Raw genomic sequence first — 18,779 nt, forward strand, 5'->3', positions numbered from 1 at the left:
ATGTTTATTATCAAAATATTTTTATTAGATGTATTTAATTTAAAATTATTTTAATGCAATGCAAAGAAATCTAAACAACTTTTTAGAATAAAAAGATTAAAATTGACATTCAGTTTAATAGTATTCAAAGTTACCCTAAATGCAAGTGTAACTTTGAATCCTTACTTGAACTTTGTTTTCTTAAAAAATAACTAGGAAATGAAAAAAATGTATAAAAATCTAAAAAAAGGAGATCATCAGAACACCCTTTATGCAAAAACATTTTTGGTTTGTAAAAATTTTTACGTAGAGTTAAAACAAGCGCAAAGCATACAAAGTTAATCAGAATAACTGTATCTGAAACATCATAAACAAACCATCATAATGGTAGCAAATCAAAATTGAATTTTTTTTAAGAAAAAAAAAATCAATTTTGATTTGCAAAACCTACAAAAACACAAGGTTGAGTAATAAACTGTGTTCAATATATAAAAATAAAGGTGTGGTGAGGTTTTGGCACTTACATATCTTCCAAACTCTCGATTAATTGAACTTTAAAGTCAGTAAACAAAGCATCTAAGCTAGTTTATAGTCTCAAAAATAGGCTTTATTTTTACAAAAGATCAGAGTATAAAAGAAAATCACAGAAATGTTAACAAAACCAATTATTTTATCCCAAGCAAATGATAAATTGATTAATAATTAAAAAAAATTCTTAAACTGATGTTTTGCTTTTATTCCATCAATGCCATAAATTCTGTAAAGTTTACACTTTTTTACCATGCATTGATCTGAGAGTCCAAAAACATTTAAGCTTAGTCTTTTTAGCGACATCCAAAACATTTAAGCTTTTATATTTATATCAATTCTTTACATTTTAGCCAAATTTTGCAGCATACTATATTCAAGTCAAATTTTGCAGCATACTATATTCAAGTCTGAAGTATATATGTTTGCACAACCATTCCCGAACTTGTCAGTTTTAAAATGTTGAAGCACGAATCAGTTTTACATTTTTTTAAACTATTTTTTATAAAAATGTGTTTAGTTTCACATATAAAATCTTCTACACCCATACCAATTTTAGTTTTTAAAAATATAGATACATATATGAATGCATCATTAGACCCACATTTAAGACATCATACTGAAATAGCTAGCTGTAGGGACTTGATACCAAACACTATAAATAGGTAGCTGCAGGCACTTGACACCAAACACTATAAATAGGTAGCTGCAGGGACTGGACACCAAACATTATTGATAACTTAAGATAATTAGTATAGTTGAAATTTTTTATTTTTATAGCAATAGGGTGTGATTAAAGTTGATATTATGGATAGCAATTCTGACTCTTTTGGTACTCACCCACCCATCATCACCCAACCACCTAATCTTGGAGAACTTAAAGTTGGCCTTGCTCATTAACCTCAGAGTTCTTGATGTTGTCCGAAAATCCTAACCCTACTATTGGTATATGGTATATCATGTTTATTTTTTATAATATCATTTTGTTATCATCTAATTTTTCTCCAAATAACAGTAAAAATTTTACTTATAAATAATGATAATATTAAAAATGTAACAATATTTTTAACTAATAGATTAAAACAGTATATTAATAGTAATTTTCAGCCAAAAGCAGCCAAATTATTTTGTTTTAGTTGATTCTAAAAATAAGCTCATAGCTAGTACATCTGGATGTAAAAGTTTCTCTGTTTTCTTTTCTAAAAATATAAAATCAAAAAGTTTTTTGGTTTAGTTTAAAAATATATGATCAACATTTTAAATCAAACTTTGTTGTTAGAGTGACAACATTACAGTGTGGTGAGATAAATATACAACTTAGACTTTCATTACAGCATGGTGAGAAAAATATACTTTTTCGATTAAAAGAATATTTTTATAATGTTTAGTACTCCATTTAGGAAAAAACTCCATTTAGGATGGAACTCCTCAACCCTCGCATAAAAGTATAACTTTGTAATCCACAAAAATTAACTCTTTAATTATCATCACATTAATTTACTTATTTACTGAAAATATTGACCTTGATATTTTTGGAAATTTTTACAGTAAGCTATTTTATTTCTCCAAAAATAAATTAAAATGTTTATACATTAAAAAAAAAGAGAATAGAACTTACAGAAAATAAAAAGCTTATCTACAAGAACCAGCTTTTAAAATAATAAGAACAACAACAACAACAACAAAAGAAGATGAAAAATAACTTTTCATCAATTATAGATAAATAGAAAAATCTCAAATAACTATAAAAAAAACAAAAACCTTTGTATGTTGCTTGACCTAAAGAAGTTAATTGAATGTCTTCATTTTCTTCATCAATAATGACAAGCATATTAAGTTTTACCAGATGATTAATTTCTTTAGAAATATCATCTAAAAGCGTGGATTTTTTAGAATCATCAAGTTGTATATAATGAAGAGTTTTCTTAAAAAACGATTCCATGGTGTTAAGACACATACAAATCTAAAACAGAATAACAAAGACAACATATTCAAATAAAAGAAATTGTAAAATATTTTATTTTAGGACTTTTTTTATAAATTTATTTTTTCATAATTATTTTATTAATTTTTTTTAACAAGCTATATGTAATAAATTATGACAAAATTTTAATTATAACTTTGTCAACAAAGTATTAATTTTCTTGAACCCATCATTGCCTAAACTGAGCTCTAAATTATTTTCCACTTGACCTCCACATTATAATGGGAGTTGTGGATAAACTTTGTACTTTGTTTTTATGTGAAATTTTAACAATTGATATTTTATTAATTGAAATTTCTCTGATAGAGAAATTGAAATTTCTCTGATAGAGAAGATACTCAGATAGAGAATAATCAAATTGCAAAATTTAATAGATTTACTGGTAAACTAATTGTTGGAAGTATGTCACTAACAATTTTTGTGTCATCATTTGAACACACTTTTGGAGAACTTTCTTTTAAATTACTTAATTAGATTAAATAAATTTTTTCTACTCACATCCTTGTTGTATTAAATTAAACAGTAAAAAAAAAAGTTGAAATCTCTCACTACAATTATTATCAACTTCTTTTTTCATCAATTTTTTTAGCATGTTTTTGAATTAATTTTCTAAATGATTGGGTAAAAATGAATACCTTTAGCCCTAATAGAGTCAATATTAAGTGTCTGAAGCCTTTTCCATCTTGATAGGACAAACTACTTTTACAACTTCCAATTGGTCCTTCTAAAAGTTCACGTGCTCTAACTTTGTCTTTCTGTTGAAGAATTATAATACTTTCGCCAGATGTGTCAATACCTGCTCTCCCAGCTCTTCCTACCATCTGCTTGTACTGACTTTTCATTAAAAATGCATTTCCAATATATGGAGAACGCAAAATTACTCTAACAAAAAAATTATTGATAAAAATATGAAATATGAAAAAATAAAGTAATGCTAAAAAAAAAATAATCTGAAAAGCTTATAACTAAAAATCTTAAATTTTAAACTATAAAAAAACTTTTAAAAAATATAAAACTATATAAAAAATGAAAAATAACTTACTATATATATAAATAATTATAAAATCATATATATCTATATGTAAGCATAATAATTTTTAAGTGACAGTACTATATAAAAATAAAGTAACAACATTCAATCAGAAAGATAAAAAAACCTTTTAGCTGGCAAATTTACACCAGCAGCAAGTGTAGATGTACAACATAAAAGACATAGAACACCAGAAGAATATGCTTCTTCTATAAGTTTTCGTTCATCCATTGTCAACCCACTATGATGATAAGCTATACCAAAAGCAATTGTTGACTTTAGTGTAAAACATACCCCACTAATTGTACTTTTTAAAAGATCAAGTAGCTGCTGGCGTTCTTCTTTTTTATTCACCATTAGTTCTCTGAAATTTTTAGAAATTTAACCAAAATTTTTCACTTTCTTCTTAGTATGTTAAAAAAAAACATAAAAAAAGTAAATTACCTGGGCATTGATTTTGCTAACATTAAAGCAACGTTTTCACAGTTTTTCTTAGTTGAACAAAATATCAAACAGGAGTTTTGAGGTATGACTTCTAATACCAATGTTAGGATATGATCTGGATCACCTGCCTTAAACGCTGATGGAGTGTTCTAAATTTTTAAAAAAAATCTTACAAATACTAAATTTTATAAATACCTAATAATTATTATATTTTAAACATATATAAAACAATGATGACTTGATTCTGTTATTTTTTATACAGCTCTGATTATCTGTTATCTCTTATAAAGCTATAATTATTTCTGTAATCTCTTAAAAAGCTCTGCTTATCTCAGCTATCTCTTATAAAGCTCTGATTAACTCTGTTATCTTTTATAAAGCTTTTGATTCTGTTATATCTTATAAAGCTTTTGTAGTTGTTCTCATAAAAAGTTTTGCCATCTTTTGTTATATTTGCCTAACTTTTTTTGTTTTAAATTATTATTCTATTTAAAGTGTGAATTGTTTCTGATGTAACTTGGTTGAATTGTTCAACCTTGGTTGAATTGTTTTCATACTTTGAAACTGTTGTTTGTAATATACTTAGGATATACAGTGCTGGCCAATGAATTAGGAACTTAGAAGGACTTGATCAGATCTAGCGTATTCAGTCTTACTTTGGCTATATAATTACATTCTAATTTTTGTTTATTACATAAGTTGCTGTCATAATACTTATTTTATTGTTTGTTGTCATGGACTTTTCAAATTTGTTGCTAAAATATGATTTTTTTTGTATTTTGTATAAAATTTGCTTTAGGTTCTTAAGGCACTTGATTGCGGTATTTGGCGATATCTGGTCGTTAATTTTGACGTCTTTTGTAGCTTAATTGTAATTTTACTTGTATTATCGCTCATAAGTTATTACTTTGCTGTTATTGAAACAAGCTTCAAGTGGTAAGAGAGACACTATTTGACAGAAATGGGTAAGAAACAGGACATCAGTATAGCAAAAAAAAAAATGAAATAATACTGTTATTAGAAAATACTGCTCTTCTGAATTCCGAAATAACTCGCAAGTTAGAAGTCTCGCGTCAGACTGTTGGAAGAAACAGAAATAAGCTGTTCAAAGGCTAAGATATCATAGCTATCAAGAAAGAAAATTGTAAAATGGCTTCCAAGACTACCCCTAGGAATGATCGCGTACTTCTGAACTTGTGCCGAAAAGGACGTAAGAAATCTTCCGTAGAGTTAGCACAGGAATGTAATGGCATAATAGGACTTACAGTAAGCTCAAGAACTGTTAGAAGACGTTTGTTGAATTTTGGCTACAAGGCATACAAACCCACGAAGAAACTCTTCTCCTTCATTGCAAGCTGACGGTTGCAATGAAGGAGAAGAGGCTGACATGGGCACGTCGACACGCTGATTGGACCGAAGACGATTGGTCGAAGGTAAGCAGTTTACATACTCTTATGAAATTATTCAAAGTCAGAAACATATTGCCCACTTTATGGTGATAATACTTATTTTTTCATTAGTTTTGTAGTTTTGTAATGTTATTATGTGTATTTTCCATATCATAAAATACGATATGTAATACTGTACTGAGTACCGTTAATTTACAGGTTAATATTTGTTATTCAGGTGTGCTTCTCTGATGAGTCTATGCTGGAAGTCATGGCTGAGAGGGCACGATTTGTTTGAAGGAAGAAGGAAGAGGCAAACCTCCCCAACTGTATCTTGGAAACTGTAAAACACCCGCAAAAGATCATGTTTTGGAGTGTTATTTCTGTCAACGGACCAGGGCGCCTGTATTTTGTGAAAGGAATCATGCAATAGGACCAATACAAGAGAGTACTGGAAACACGTCTCATACCACAGGTAAAAGAATGGTATCCACATGGAGATGAAATATTCATGCAGGATGGAGTTCCATGCCACGCAGCCAAATCCATGATGAAATTCCTGAAGGACCAGAAGATTCCTGTTCTGGAATGGCCGGGCAACTAATAATAGATTTGTCAATAAAAAGAGGTGAACTTGAGTTTACTTTAGCCTAAGTTAGTTCTACAATGCAACCAAGTTTATTCTGCGATGCTTAAGCTGATTTTACAATGTACAAGTTGATTCTAAATGTACAAGTTGATTCTACAATGTACAAGCTGATTCTACAATGTAAAAATTATTTTTACAATGTACAAGTAGTTTCTATCCCTGTCTGAAAGTGAGTGAATCTGTCATTAATAATTAAATTGTAAGAATCTGTCATTAATAATTTAATGATTTACTTTTGATTCATGTAATAGAAGTAAATTTAATTTTCAGCATTTTTTAAATCAATAATATATACACATAGGCACATACATAGGAGAAGAGATGGAGTAATGTGGGCAATCGATTACCCCCTCCAGACCTCCAGTTTCTGTTGCACTTTTTTAAATTAAAAAATTGAAAACAATAAAGTTTTTTGAATGAAAAACCGAAATGAAAAACTAGAACATGTTTGTGTGTTTTACTTTTTGTTTAACCATACTTGTTGTTTTTACAATCATATAAAAACATTTGTTTAACATGTTCAATCAAAAGCAAAACATGCAAGTTAAATTCAAGTTTTGTGATGTCTCATTACAAGTTAAACTACTGCATGTTTTGTGCTGTCTCATTACAAGACACAGCAGCTGATTTTTACATGCTAACATAAAATCAATATCAAAACCATTTTATTTAACTTGTTGCAATAAATTAAATAACTCTGACAATCTCTTATATATTGAAAAATTGGAAGAAAAAATATTAAAACATTTAAAATAGTTTTACTTGAGCATGTGTAACTGTGCGGACTTTTCTATACAACTCTTCTGAGTTTTTATTTATCTCATACAATGTGTCATCCATTTTTGCATACTCAATCAACTCCACCTACACAGAAAATAATAAGTTATTAAACTTTTCCATTTAAAAAAAATATATTTAACTAAGATGCAACTGCACTTCATTAAGCACAAAATAAAGACAACGTTAGTTGTCTGCTTTGTGTGTTTGATGAGGTGCAGTTGCATCTTGTTGTGTATTTGATGCAGCTGTTCATTAACTTATCATGATTTTACAATCAGATTTAAATGATTTATGATACAAATAGCCTATAACATATATATATATATATATATATATATATATATATATATATATATATATATATATATATATATATATATATATATATATATATATATATATATATATATATATATATATATATATATATATATATATATACTTATAACATATAATGCTTAAATTTTCAGACAAAGTACAATGCACTTTATTAAACCTGACCCAATATCTTGAATAACTTAATGCATATCAATTTTTAAGCGAATTTTGAATCACATTATTTTTTATGATGAACTCCAAAATTAAACCTGTCAATTTTGAAATGTTTGAAATTTTGAAAACTTGGATAACCTAAAACATTTACAGTAAACATTTTCTTGAAGAACAAGTGCCGAGATCAACCATATATAGTGTTGGTGAGCGTGTTGAAGATATTTGAGGCACTTTACATAAAAAAGGAAGTGATCAAATATTGAAAAAGAAATGGAAAACACAAACTAGCTGAAGACATTTCTCAACCATCATTAAAATGCATTTTAGTTCCAAGTGGCTTGAAAATTTCATCACTATCAGCATCTTAGTCATACATTTAAAATTACTTTTAAAAAGATATTTAAAAAATATGTAAAACATACTATAAACATTTAGCAAAACTTGCTTTGGTTTGGCAAGGCAGCGATAAACTGCTAAATATTTATAGTATCTAAGTTTTAAGTTTCTTATCTATAACTTCCCATCATGCAATACTCCTATCAAAATTTGTATACTATATGACATTAGAACTGCTTACATTTCATTTACAACAACAGTTGTTTGATAAAAATAGTAAAGAACCAACAGCAACAGTTGTTAAATTTACTGTACTGTTTCATGCATGATGGTTTCTGAAAGCACCATTGGCAGTCTTTTCTCCTTGCTTAGATTTATGTGCAATTATAGACATGATCAAATATGCATCATTTAACAAAACTATTTCAACTGCTTCAATTAAAATACCTTATCTTTTTAGCATTTAAAATATTAAAAATAAAATGGCAATATATATTTTATTTAAATGATTTCCTACTGCGTAGTAAGATCATCAACAAATTTACTTATCCCTCTTATATCCATTGAGCAAAGGTAATTTTTCAAAATTGTAATGTAGGGATAAACTAAACTAATACTCATGCTTTTTTCCGCACTTAGAATAGTAGTGGCTTTAGATACTGCATTTAAAATAGGAGTGACAATTATTCACAAATAATTGCACTTGTGTTTCAGTTAGACAAGTTGGTGGCACTTTCATACAGTTTTTTTCTGTGTGCACTCAACTAGAGCAAGTTCTATAGAACCATGATTTGTTAAAATCAATCCCAATAAGTTAGCAGTGCTGTTAAAGTGCTTTTCCACATCCATTGGAGGCTTGAATTAGGCTTTCCTTAAGAAATCGGATTGATTTTTTGAGAGCTGCCTGTCTGACCAATAATGAGAGAAAAAATCCAACTATTTTATAAGCTTTGCTAATTTATGTCATAAGAATTGTTAGTTGTGGAAAGGTGATTTCACACAAAGTTGGAGTTCATGAGCACAGCAGCCTAGCCAATCGATTCCAAGAATTTTAAGTGTGCAAGGCATACTATAAGTAGTGCAAGTTGTAGCTTGTAAATTATTATCTGAAGTCAGGTCAAATTTCAACAGTATGTTTCTTATCAATTCTTTAGTAGAAGTAGCGTTGTGACAAGCATTTACTATTTCCAGATTTACAACTGATAAACAACATGATTCTAAAACCCACAAAGATGAAATATACTGACAAGAAGAAACAAGAAAGTCTTCATTGAAAATCTTCATTGTCAGCCTTAAAACGACCAAAAGTGGTGCTAGGTTTGGAATTAAACTGTTGTTTTATACTTTGTTGGAAGCTATTATACAGATCATCAATCATATCACCCAAATTTTGGATATTGTGGTTGAGTATTTGATTTGAAAAAAATGATTTGAGTTTTTTGAATCATTTCTTTGCTTTATATTGTTGTTTCATACATACAGCATTTAAAAGTTGTTATATCATCCGGTACTTTTAAATGTTGTATGTATGAAACAACAATATAAAGCAAAGAAATGATTCAAAAAATTCAAATCATTTTTTTCAAATCAAATCTCAAATCAACAATTGATTCGCGAATCGAATCAATATTTTGGATATTGTGGTCGAGTATGCTGGATGATATAACAACTTTTAAATGCTGTATTTATGAAACAACAATATAAAGCAAAGAAATGTTTACAGCTGATAAATTTTTCTTTAACTACTTATTTTTTTAATTAAAACATTTGCCAAAAATTTGTTTTACAGGTCTGCTTACTACTTGTACACATTATTAATCAACATACCCATATAAATTACTAATAAGTAAAAAAATAAATAAGTATTAAACAAACTGGTCGAAAATCATCGATATAAAGTTCTGCATTAAGAAATGTTTTCAACTCTTCAATATTTCCAAAGGTTGCACTCATTCCAATAACTTGTACATGCACTATAAATATTTTTTAAAAAAATGTTGATGAATACATAACAAAAAAAAAAAACTAATTCTTTTGTTTATGCAAATATGATTAAAATTTACTCACAAAGATTATTCAAAGATATTTTAAAATTTACTCACAAAATTTATAAAGAACCTTTGAAATTAAAATTTCAAGAAGAGCCCCTCTGCCTCCTCCCTCTCCTATCATATGCAGCTAAACCACAAAATGATAAATCTTGTAGAATAAAAAAACATGAAACTAATAATGTACTTTGACATATCAAACATGTGATTTGTTAAATATATTACTAGTTTAAGCCACTGTTGAATCCTAAAGCAATTAATAATATTTTTATTATGTGATATGCATGTATTAAAATATATACACTACCATCAATAATTATTTGAATAACATAAACATTAACAAAAAATGCTTTAATTAAATTTTTTTTGTTTGCATTATTGGATAATTTAGATAACATAAAAGTATTTTGATTAAAATTCTTAAATTAAAATCACACTAAATGTATAAATTGGTTGAAGTAGGATTTAGTGTTTGTTTACATGAGCATACTGTTATGTTAATCACTAAATAATCACACAACTATTAAGACATGTTTATTTTAAACATTTATAAATTATGCAATTAACAACATTGTTGTTTATGTTAAGATTTTATTATGTAAGCAATATAAACATTTAACAATTTCATCACATCGCAGCCTATGAAGAAAACTCCTCAAAAGGCCGAAAGCTATTTATCTTAGAAAGGCATTTTAGAAATAAAAAAATGTTGTACTTATTCTGATAATGATCAATAAATAATTTTTTATTCACTTTATATATGGTTTCACAAACTAAATTCTTTAATTAATAAATTACATTTAAAACTATTTAGTTTTAATTATTGTGTCACCAACCACCAGATTATTTAATTGCTATGTAACCATGGAATTAAAACAATGCCTAAACTAAAGTTGTAGACTGACATCAAAACTTTTTTATGCAGTCAATATATTTGCAAAATTATGTTAAAAAAAGGCATTTTCCTAAAAAGTTTTACAATTAATCTTGGAAAAAAAATTAGTTATTAAAATAAAGTTATTTGAACAGATAAAGATGTAGTTTCCCTAAAAAAAAGAAATTTTCATTAGACTAGTTAAAGTTTAAGAAGTTACATGAGTGAGTTAGAGAATGATCAAATATTGAATAGAATGATTTGTCCTCCCCAATCACCAGATCTCTTTCCTATTGAACTTTTATGGGATAAATTAAAAAGAAATTTAAAATAATGTATTATGGCGCAAAGGATATGTGAAAAAAACTTAATAGTGAATTGCATAAAATCGACTTTGACAAATTGGAAAAGCTGTTCTGTAGAATTGTTCTGTTATGTAAAATACCATGAATATGTAAACTGTTATTGCAGCTGAGATCGGTTACATAGATGAGAGTAAATTAATTCAATTAATTTAATTTTTTTTTTAAACGTAAACTTAATCAATAGTAAGACAATTGTGTTTGTTTCTCTTCTAATAGTAAAAAAAACTTAAATAACTTTAAAAGATATGACTATTCAAATAATTATTGATGCTAGTATGTGTTAATACATTGAACATACAAAGTGTGTGTTAATACATTGAAATTATTTCTAATAACTACTGATAAATAAATTTTTAAAAAAGCAGCAAAAATTTAAAAAACACTTTGAATAAGAGATACCTCATCAATAACAATCATTCCAAGTTCATCTTCACGGTTGAGCTCAACTAAGCTGTTTACAATTGCATTGGCCTAACAACAACAACAAATTTACAAAAAAATAGTTCAAAACTTATCACACAAAGTTTATGCACTAAGGTGAAATAAAACAGAAATTTTATAATATTATTAATGCGGTAGTGGTGTCGTGGTAGTGCGCTCGCTTTGTAAGCGAGAGGTTCCGAGTTCGATCCCCACCACGTCCCTGGTAGTACCGCGCTCAACTTGTTTCTCCGCGCAGCGGCCTTGTTCGTCAAGGTTCGTGTTTCGGAGTTATAGAGTTGAGAGAGGGTTATAACCACAATTAAGTAGCCTCCTCGTATGTAGTGGCCTTCTCGGCCTTGGGGAGGTGAATTAAAATAAAAAAAAAAAAAAAAAAAAAAAATTTTATAAGTCAAAATAGAGAAAAAGTAAATGCAATAACATATATATATATATATATATATATATATATATATATATATATATATATATATATATATATAAAATCAGTGGCGGCGTTAGGGTAGGGCCTGGTTGGGCGATGGCCCAAGGCGCCAAATATAAAGGGGCAAAACTAATTGGTTATTTTACCCTTTGCCTTTTTTTTGAATGGGGTTAAATTGAGCTAGGGGCGCCGTAGAAATCTCGCCCAGGGTGCTGGTAGTGCTAAAACCGGCACTGTATATAACCAAAATAGGTAGGTAATGTAATATTAAGTACATATAATATGATGGTAGATAATGTAATATCAGGTAAATAGCATAATAATAGCAAAATAACTGTAGTAATAAAGTAAATATTATGTAACTACAACTTATAGTTATATAGCTGCAACTATATGAAGTTGTAATATATATAAATGATATATATTGTATAATATAATTGTATATAATCATATATATTAATATATAATTGTCTAACTATAGCTATATAAATACAATTGGATACTGTTAAAATATTTAAACTAAATAATAAAAAATTAACACTAAATAATAAAAAAATTAAAACTAAATAATAAAAAATTAATACTAAATAAATTAGTAATTAGTAAGCTAGTTAGTAATAAAGGTAATGTAATATAATAATATAGTATATAATAATGTAAATAATAAAAAAAAGGTAATGTAAATAATAAAAAAGGCAGTTAGTAATAAAGGTAGTTAGTAATAAAGGTAATTGCTAGGTAGATATGTAATATTAGGTAAATATGTAATATTGAGTAGATACTGTAATAGGTTGATGAAATAATAATTATCTAAGAAAAATAGATACTAATGATGAATAATATAAAATACTAACACTTCGTTTTTTTTTTGGTTTTTTATTTATACACTGTAAAATGCAAGTATTACTTTTTCAATGGTTGCAATGTATACTGAATTTTTTTTCCTTCTTTTTCTTGGAGGTAAGATACCTCTGCTTGCTGCATATTCCTCCACATGAAAATTAAACTCAACAGCAAATGGCGATAACTCGCGAACCTTATAAAATACCAAAAAGTAATAGTAAAATATATTTGCACACTACCTTTGCTTAAAATATTTACACATTTTTTTTTTAACTTTTTTTTAAAAAATTTGGGTAAGAAAAGTATTTGTAAAATGGGTAAGAAAAGTAATATGATTAAAAAAAGTATAAGATTTGACATGTGGAAAATGTATATTTCATGGAGCTAAGAAATCATTTGATTTTTAATGGATCAGACCTCTCTAAAAAAACTGGCTTCATCCAGTTTTTTTTTGAGAGGTTTGATCCATTAAAAATCTCTTCATTCCCTTTTTTATATTTATACATACATAAATTTTAAAATTAAAAAAATTAAAAAAATCCTAAATTCTAAAAAAAACTATAAATCTTTTTAAAGAACCAGGGAACAACATCAAAAGATTTAACAAAATAAAAATTTTGTTCTTGAGTCTATATACTCAAACAAAAAAAAAAAGTTTTTCCAAAACTTTCTCTCAGCCGTTAATCTGAAACAAAAACCGCAAAAGACTTAGTGCAGAGAAACAAGTTAAATGTAGTACTGTTGTGGTGGGGTCTAGTGGTATTGTAGTAAGGTACTATTATTAAAACTGACAATAAAAATAAGAATTTCAAGAAGATATTTTTCCAATTTTTAAGGAGATTTGGTCGCAAACAAATGAAAAATATATAAAATAAAGAGAACTAACAAGAAAGATATTACTTTGAAAATATATTCTTTCTTTTTTTTTTTTGCAATAAATATCAAATACAAACAATTGACTATTATAAAAACAGCCCTCGGAATTAGGGTCTTTTTTTTTGCCTACTTGATGCCGACCTTGAACAGATTAAGGTCGGCAAAATATTGCCAACCACACTTTTGCTAACTCCGAGGGTTGCAAACAAATTTAATACATTACTTAGACATTATAAAATATCATTTTTCAACAATCTTCTTTTGATCAATATATAGTTTCTCTAGAGACCCTTGTTTTTCACTAGCATTGAAACTAAATTCTTAATCACAGATGAATGTAAGATTTCAGTATAAACTACTTCAATATCCTCATTACCTTTTTTTTTTTGCCTCCCTTTCCTCTGTTTTTTCTGAAAACTTTTAATCATTAACCATCAAAATACTTCTTTCTTACCTGTTTGCTGTTATCTACCAAATCTTTTGTTATTTCAACTTTATTTACCATGATGCAGCAAAATGTAAAGTAATCTGCTAGCAAGGCCTAGTGCCAAGATCTGCCAAACTTTATAACATTTTTGTAAAATTTGATTACTGGATTAACTACACTTAACTATATCTCCTCTAAAATCTCATTTGAATCTTTAAAACATGCATGCAAGCTCAGAAGAAAAGATGCGACCTTTAACAAATATTTCAAAGGTGGCACGTATAAAAAATATTTTTAAAGGTGGCACCTTTAAAAATACCTTTTAAATATAAAATATACTATAAAAAGATTATGTAAGCATCTGAAAAAACACCCATAAACATAATTTTTTTTTTTTTGTAATTTAAAGAAACTATAACACAATCTAGAAATTCAAATAATGCAACTCAAAGTTTGTTTTATTTAACAAAAGTGGTGCACTTTGCCATGTGCAAGTGGTATACATTCTGTTTGTGTTTGTCCATATCATCAAAGTGCCTAACTGCTAGTGAATACCTTAAATATAGATGAAACATGAGAATTTACTTTCAAAAACTGTTTGTAAAATTTGGATAAATCAAGCATTATCCTTATTGGTGTTGTAAAGTAGAAAATATATACAATACCAATGCAGTCAAAGATAAAATACAGAACTTTTACTGGAAAACCCAAGGATATTCTTTACATCAATTAGTGGTATATTATAAAGATAAGAAAGGTAAACTGAACATATTTCCTATTGCTTTATATAAGACATTACACACAATGTAACCTTGGTGTACAAAATTTTTCAATAAATCATACTCCCATTAAAAGAAAAATTTCATATGTATATATATATATATATATATATATATATATATATATATATATATATATATATATATATATATATATATATATATATATATATATATATATATATATATATATATATATATGTATGGCAAAAAAAGTCTCTTTAACAACAATTACGTGACTTCAACAAATAAGCTACATTTTATGTTGTCTAAAAGTCAAAGCAATTAAAATAATGCAGAAGTACATTAAGTTTTATTGTTTTTTAAAAAACAGCAATTATAACGATTAGAAAATTTTTTAAATAATGTTTTTGTTTTTTAAAAACATATTTTTAAAACGTGCACAAAGTTTTGCTACATCGACAATCTTATAGCCTGCTGCTACAAGGGAGTGCTGCTACATTTATTACCTTATAGCTTGCTGCTACAAGGAAGTGCTGCTACATTGACTGTTTTATAGCCTGCTGTTACAAGGAAGAGCTGCTACATCGACTATCTTATAGCCTGCTGCTATAAGATAGTCGATGTAGCAGCTTTATATTAATGGAAGGTTCTCTTTATTTACTAATGAAAGACTTTTATCTGCAAGCTCTATATAAAAAAACAATCATTTCTACATCTATTTTAAAAACTTTAAAAAATGTAATTTTACTCATACTTTTTCTTGTACAATTGAAACATAAGGCAAAACAAATATCACATTCTTTTTTTGTTTAATAATTTCTTTCATAATTAACAACTCTGCAACTAATGTTTTTCCACCACTTGTTGGTAAAGAATAAATAAGATTTTTACGCTTTCTGACAGCTGGAAGTTTTAGACAATGGTTTTGCCAACCTAATATTATAACAAACTTTTTTAAGCTATTAGTAAAAAAAATTAATTACAAAGATAAAATCATTTTTCCTTAAATCCAAAATAATGATTTTATTCATAAAAAATATAAAAATCGAAAAATTACTCAAAAAAAACGTCTACTACAACAAACTGTTGTCACTGACACCTTTAAATAACCAGCATTTTGGTAGTTTTTTTTTCCAAAATTTATTTTGCTAAATTATGATTTGTTACTATAATCAAAGAGTTAAAAAAAAAAACTAAAAAAACTGTACTGCTTTTATTGTTTATACACAGTTTTGCACTTAGTTACTACACTTACTATATAAACTTTTGATTCCCCGTATGTGAAACAAGTAATCCCTAACTCTAATTGGTAAATCGTAAAATGTATCATTATTGGATTGTTCATTGTTGGAATTAGCAGAGGACGAAAGTTCAGTAACATTTAAACATGCTAATATTTTTTCATTAGAATCATTAAGATTTTCCAATAAATTTTTTTGAGAACTGATTATGGTATCCTCACAGCTAGATTCATTCATTAAAAAAAGTGGTGTTGATGAAAAACACTGATCATGAGTACTAATAGTTTGATTTGGTGTCTCTGGGATAATTTCAGAACAGCTTTCATCATTTTCTCCATCAATACAATTTGATTTTAACTGACTTTGATCAATACATGTAACATCATTTTCATCAAAAATTTCAGAAGGTATGTCACAAGATAATGTATCATCAAAATTATATTCCTCAAGTTTTATACTTTTATCATGGTCTTTATTAGAAGTTACATTGATATTTATTGATGATTTTCCTGTTGTTTTTATGATGGAAGTGTTTTTATTAGCAGTAGTTTTAGTAGGAGTGGTTTCATAACTGTTGTTGTTAATTTTTGAGCTAATCTTAGTTAGTGAACAATCTTTGATAAAGTCATGATTTGTATTAAAAGATTTATTTAACGAAAAACGGTTTGTTTTATTGATTCCTAGAGACTTTTTTTTACTTGAATTTTTGTTGATTTGGTCAGCTCTTGAAAGCTTTGAGTTTTGCAGCATTTTTAAAAACTGAATACAGTTTTGTTGGAAAAATATAAACAAATAATGCATGCATCCCTCATGAAGTAGAAATTATTTAAAACTATCAAGGAGAAGTTTATTTAACTGATAAAAGTATAACGAGTTATATTTTACAAACCGCTTTGAAATTCGACATTAAATCTTTAATGTTCGCGCGTTTAACGATTTATCCGAGATTTATGTATCACCCGCTTCAACCGTTTTTCAAAACGCCTTAGGCACATGGTGGAAAATAAGTAAGTTTTTTGAAAAAAAATCAATTTATTGATTTTTTGGTATTTTGATTCTATAATCATTCCTTTAACATATACAAAAACAATTAATTTTAAAAATGATGTAAAAGTTGACTTAATAGCATTTTAGTAGATGACAGTTAAAAATAAGTTCCCTAACAACGCCTTAGCAACCATCCAAAATTTGAGTTTTTATGAATTCAAAACAATAAAATTCACAAACAAATAAAATCACATGATTTGATAAAATAAAAGAAACAAGTGGTAGTTACATCCCTGGTGGATTTTGATAATTTTGTTTTTTTGGCAATAAGTATTTTTTTAAACTTTGAAACACATTTTCTAATTAACGTAACTTTATTACATAGTAAAAATTTCAGAATTTGTTTATTATAATATAATAACTTAGTTTAACCCTCAGAATTTTAATGAAAATCTATAAAAAGTGAAATATTGACGTTTAAAGTGCTGGGTTTATTGATGTTTCATATATATATATTAGGTGATTTTGTTAAAAATGTTATATTTTGTAAAATAATTTTTATCAAAAAAAATACCACGGTCAAGCAGGGTCAAATATAGCTGGGAAACTATGTTCAAAATTTTAGTTCGAGTTGTTGAGGCAAAATCAAGTTATTAGGTTTTGAAGATTTGCTAAAAATACGTGTTTTACAACACATTTTTGGCCATTATGGATAGTAAAAATAAAAAAAATAAAAAAATGTTTTTTATTTATTTTAATATAAATTTATTCTCATCAAAAAAAAATCATAATTTTGATTATTTTAAAAAAAAAATTGTTTTCAGTTGTGTGCCACCTTAAGGTGATCCTGGCATTATTTTTATTTTCTTAAACTTTACCAGGGCCTTCGAAAGGGAGGGGCAAATTAACCCGGGCGCCAAGCTTAAAGGGATGCCGGACGATCCGTTGTTTATATATATATATACATATATATATATATATATATATATATATATATATATATATATATATATATATATATATATATATATATATATATATATATATACAGTATCGATATTGTATATATATATATATATATATATATATATATATATATATATATATATATATATATACAGTATCGATATTGTATATATATATATATATATATATATATATATATATATATATATATATATACAGTATCGATATTGTATATATATATATATATATATATATATATATATATATATATATATATATATATATATATATATATATATATATATATGTATATATATATATGTATATATATATATATATACAGTATCGGACAAAACGAGTGCAACCAAATAATGCTACTTTAGTTTCTTTATATAAAAGTGCTGCATTTTTTCAATTTAGAGAAATAACTATGTAACTGTTTAGAGACAAAGTTCTTCAAGTTTTATTCGTCACAAAGTTCATTATTTGTACACAAAAATTAATAAATTAATCAAAAGTATTAAAAAAAGTTGATTTCCTTCTGGACAAAACAAGTGCAACTCGACAAAATGTTGACCAAGCTGTATTTCGCCATCAATATTTTGTGGCGAATCCTTTGTTGTCGATCACAGCCTTGCATCTTCGAGGCATAGATTCGATCAGGTGATCAATGAAACTTTATGGAATCGCTGCCCAGGCCTTTTGGATTTGTTCAAACAGTTGATCCTTATTACGAACACCTTCAGGATTAATTCTGCGGTTGACGATCTCCCACAGGTTCTCGATAGGGTTGAGATTCGGAGATGAGGCGGCCAATCCGTCACCGATAGGTGGTTGTCTTGAAATCACTGCTTGACTACTTTTGAAGTGTGTTTCGGATCGTTGTCTTGCTGAAAAACCCATTTTATTGGCATATTCCATTCAGCATGAGGTA

General features: G+C 27.1%; 1 protein-coding gene across 1 annotated transcript in view; it reads right to left on the minus strand.

Annotated features, from left to right (window-relative positions):
- LOC100199381 (helicase POLQ-like) overlaps positions 1-16,838 on the minus strand; it is a 39,439-nt gene extending 22,601 nt beyond the window's left edge. The window contains exons 1-11 of the mRNA XM_065810478.1: positions 15,907-16,838; positions 15,406-15,584; positions 12,670-12,798; positions 11,297-11,368; positions 9,713-9,788; positions 9,486-9,583; positions 6,765-6,866; positions 3,966-4,114; positions 3,649-3,885; positions 3,127-3,373; positions 2,269-2,470 (exon numbers count right to left, since the gene is read on the minus strand). Of these exons, the coding sequence (XP_065666550.1) occupies positions 2,269-2,470; positions 3,127-3,373; positions 3,649-3,885; positions 3,966-4,114; positions 6,765-6,866; positions 9,486-9,583; positions 9,713-9,788; positions 11,297-11,368; positions 12,670-12,798; positions 15,406-15,584; positions 15,907-16,693 (2,278 nt within the window). The 5' untranslated portion in view covers positions 16,694-16,838. The remainder of the gene's footprint in view (positions 1-2,268; positions 2,471-3,126; positions 3,374-3,648; positions 3,886-3,965; positions 4,115-6,764; positions 6,867-9,485; positions 9,584-9,712; positions 9,789-11,296; positions 11,369-12,669; positions 12,799-15,405; positions 15,585-15,906) is intronic.
- Positions 16,839-18,779: the final 1,941 nt, after the last annotated feature.

This window comes from Hydra vulgaris, chromosome 11 (genome assembly GCF_038396675.1).
Source record: "Hydra vulgaris chromosome 11, alternate assembly HydraT2T_AEP".
NCBI classification, from domain to species: Eukaryota; Metazoa; Cnidaria; class Hydrozoa; order Anthoathecata; family Hydridae; genus Hydra; species Hydra vulgaris.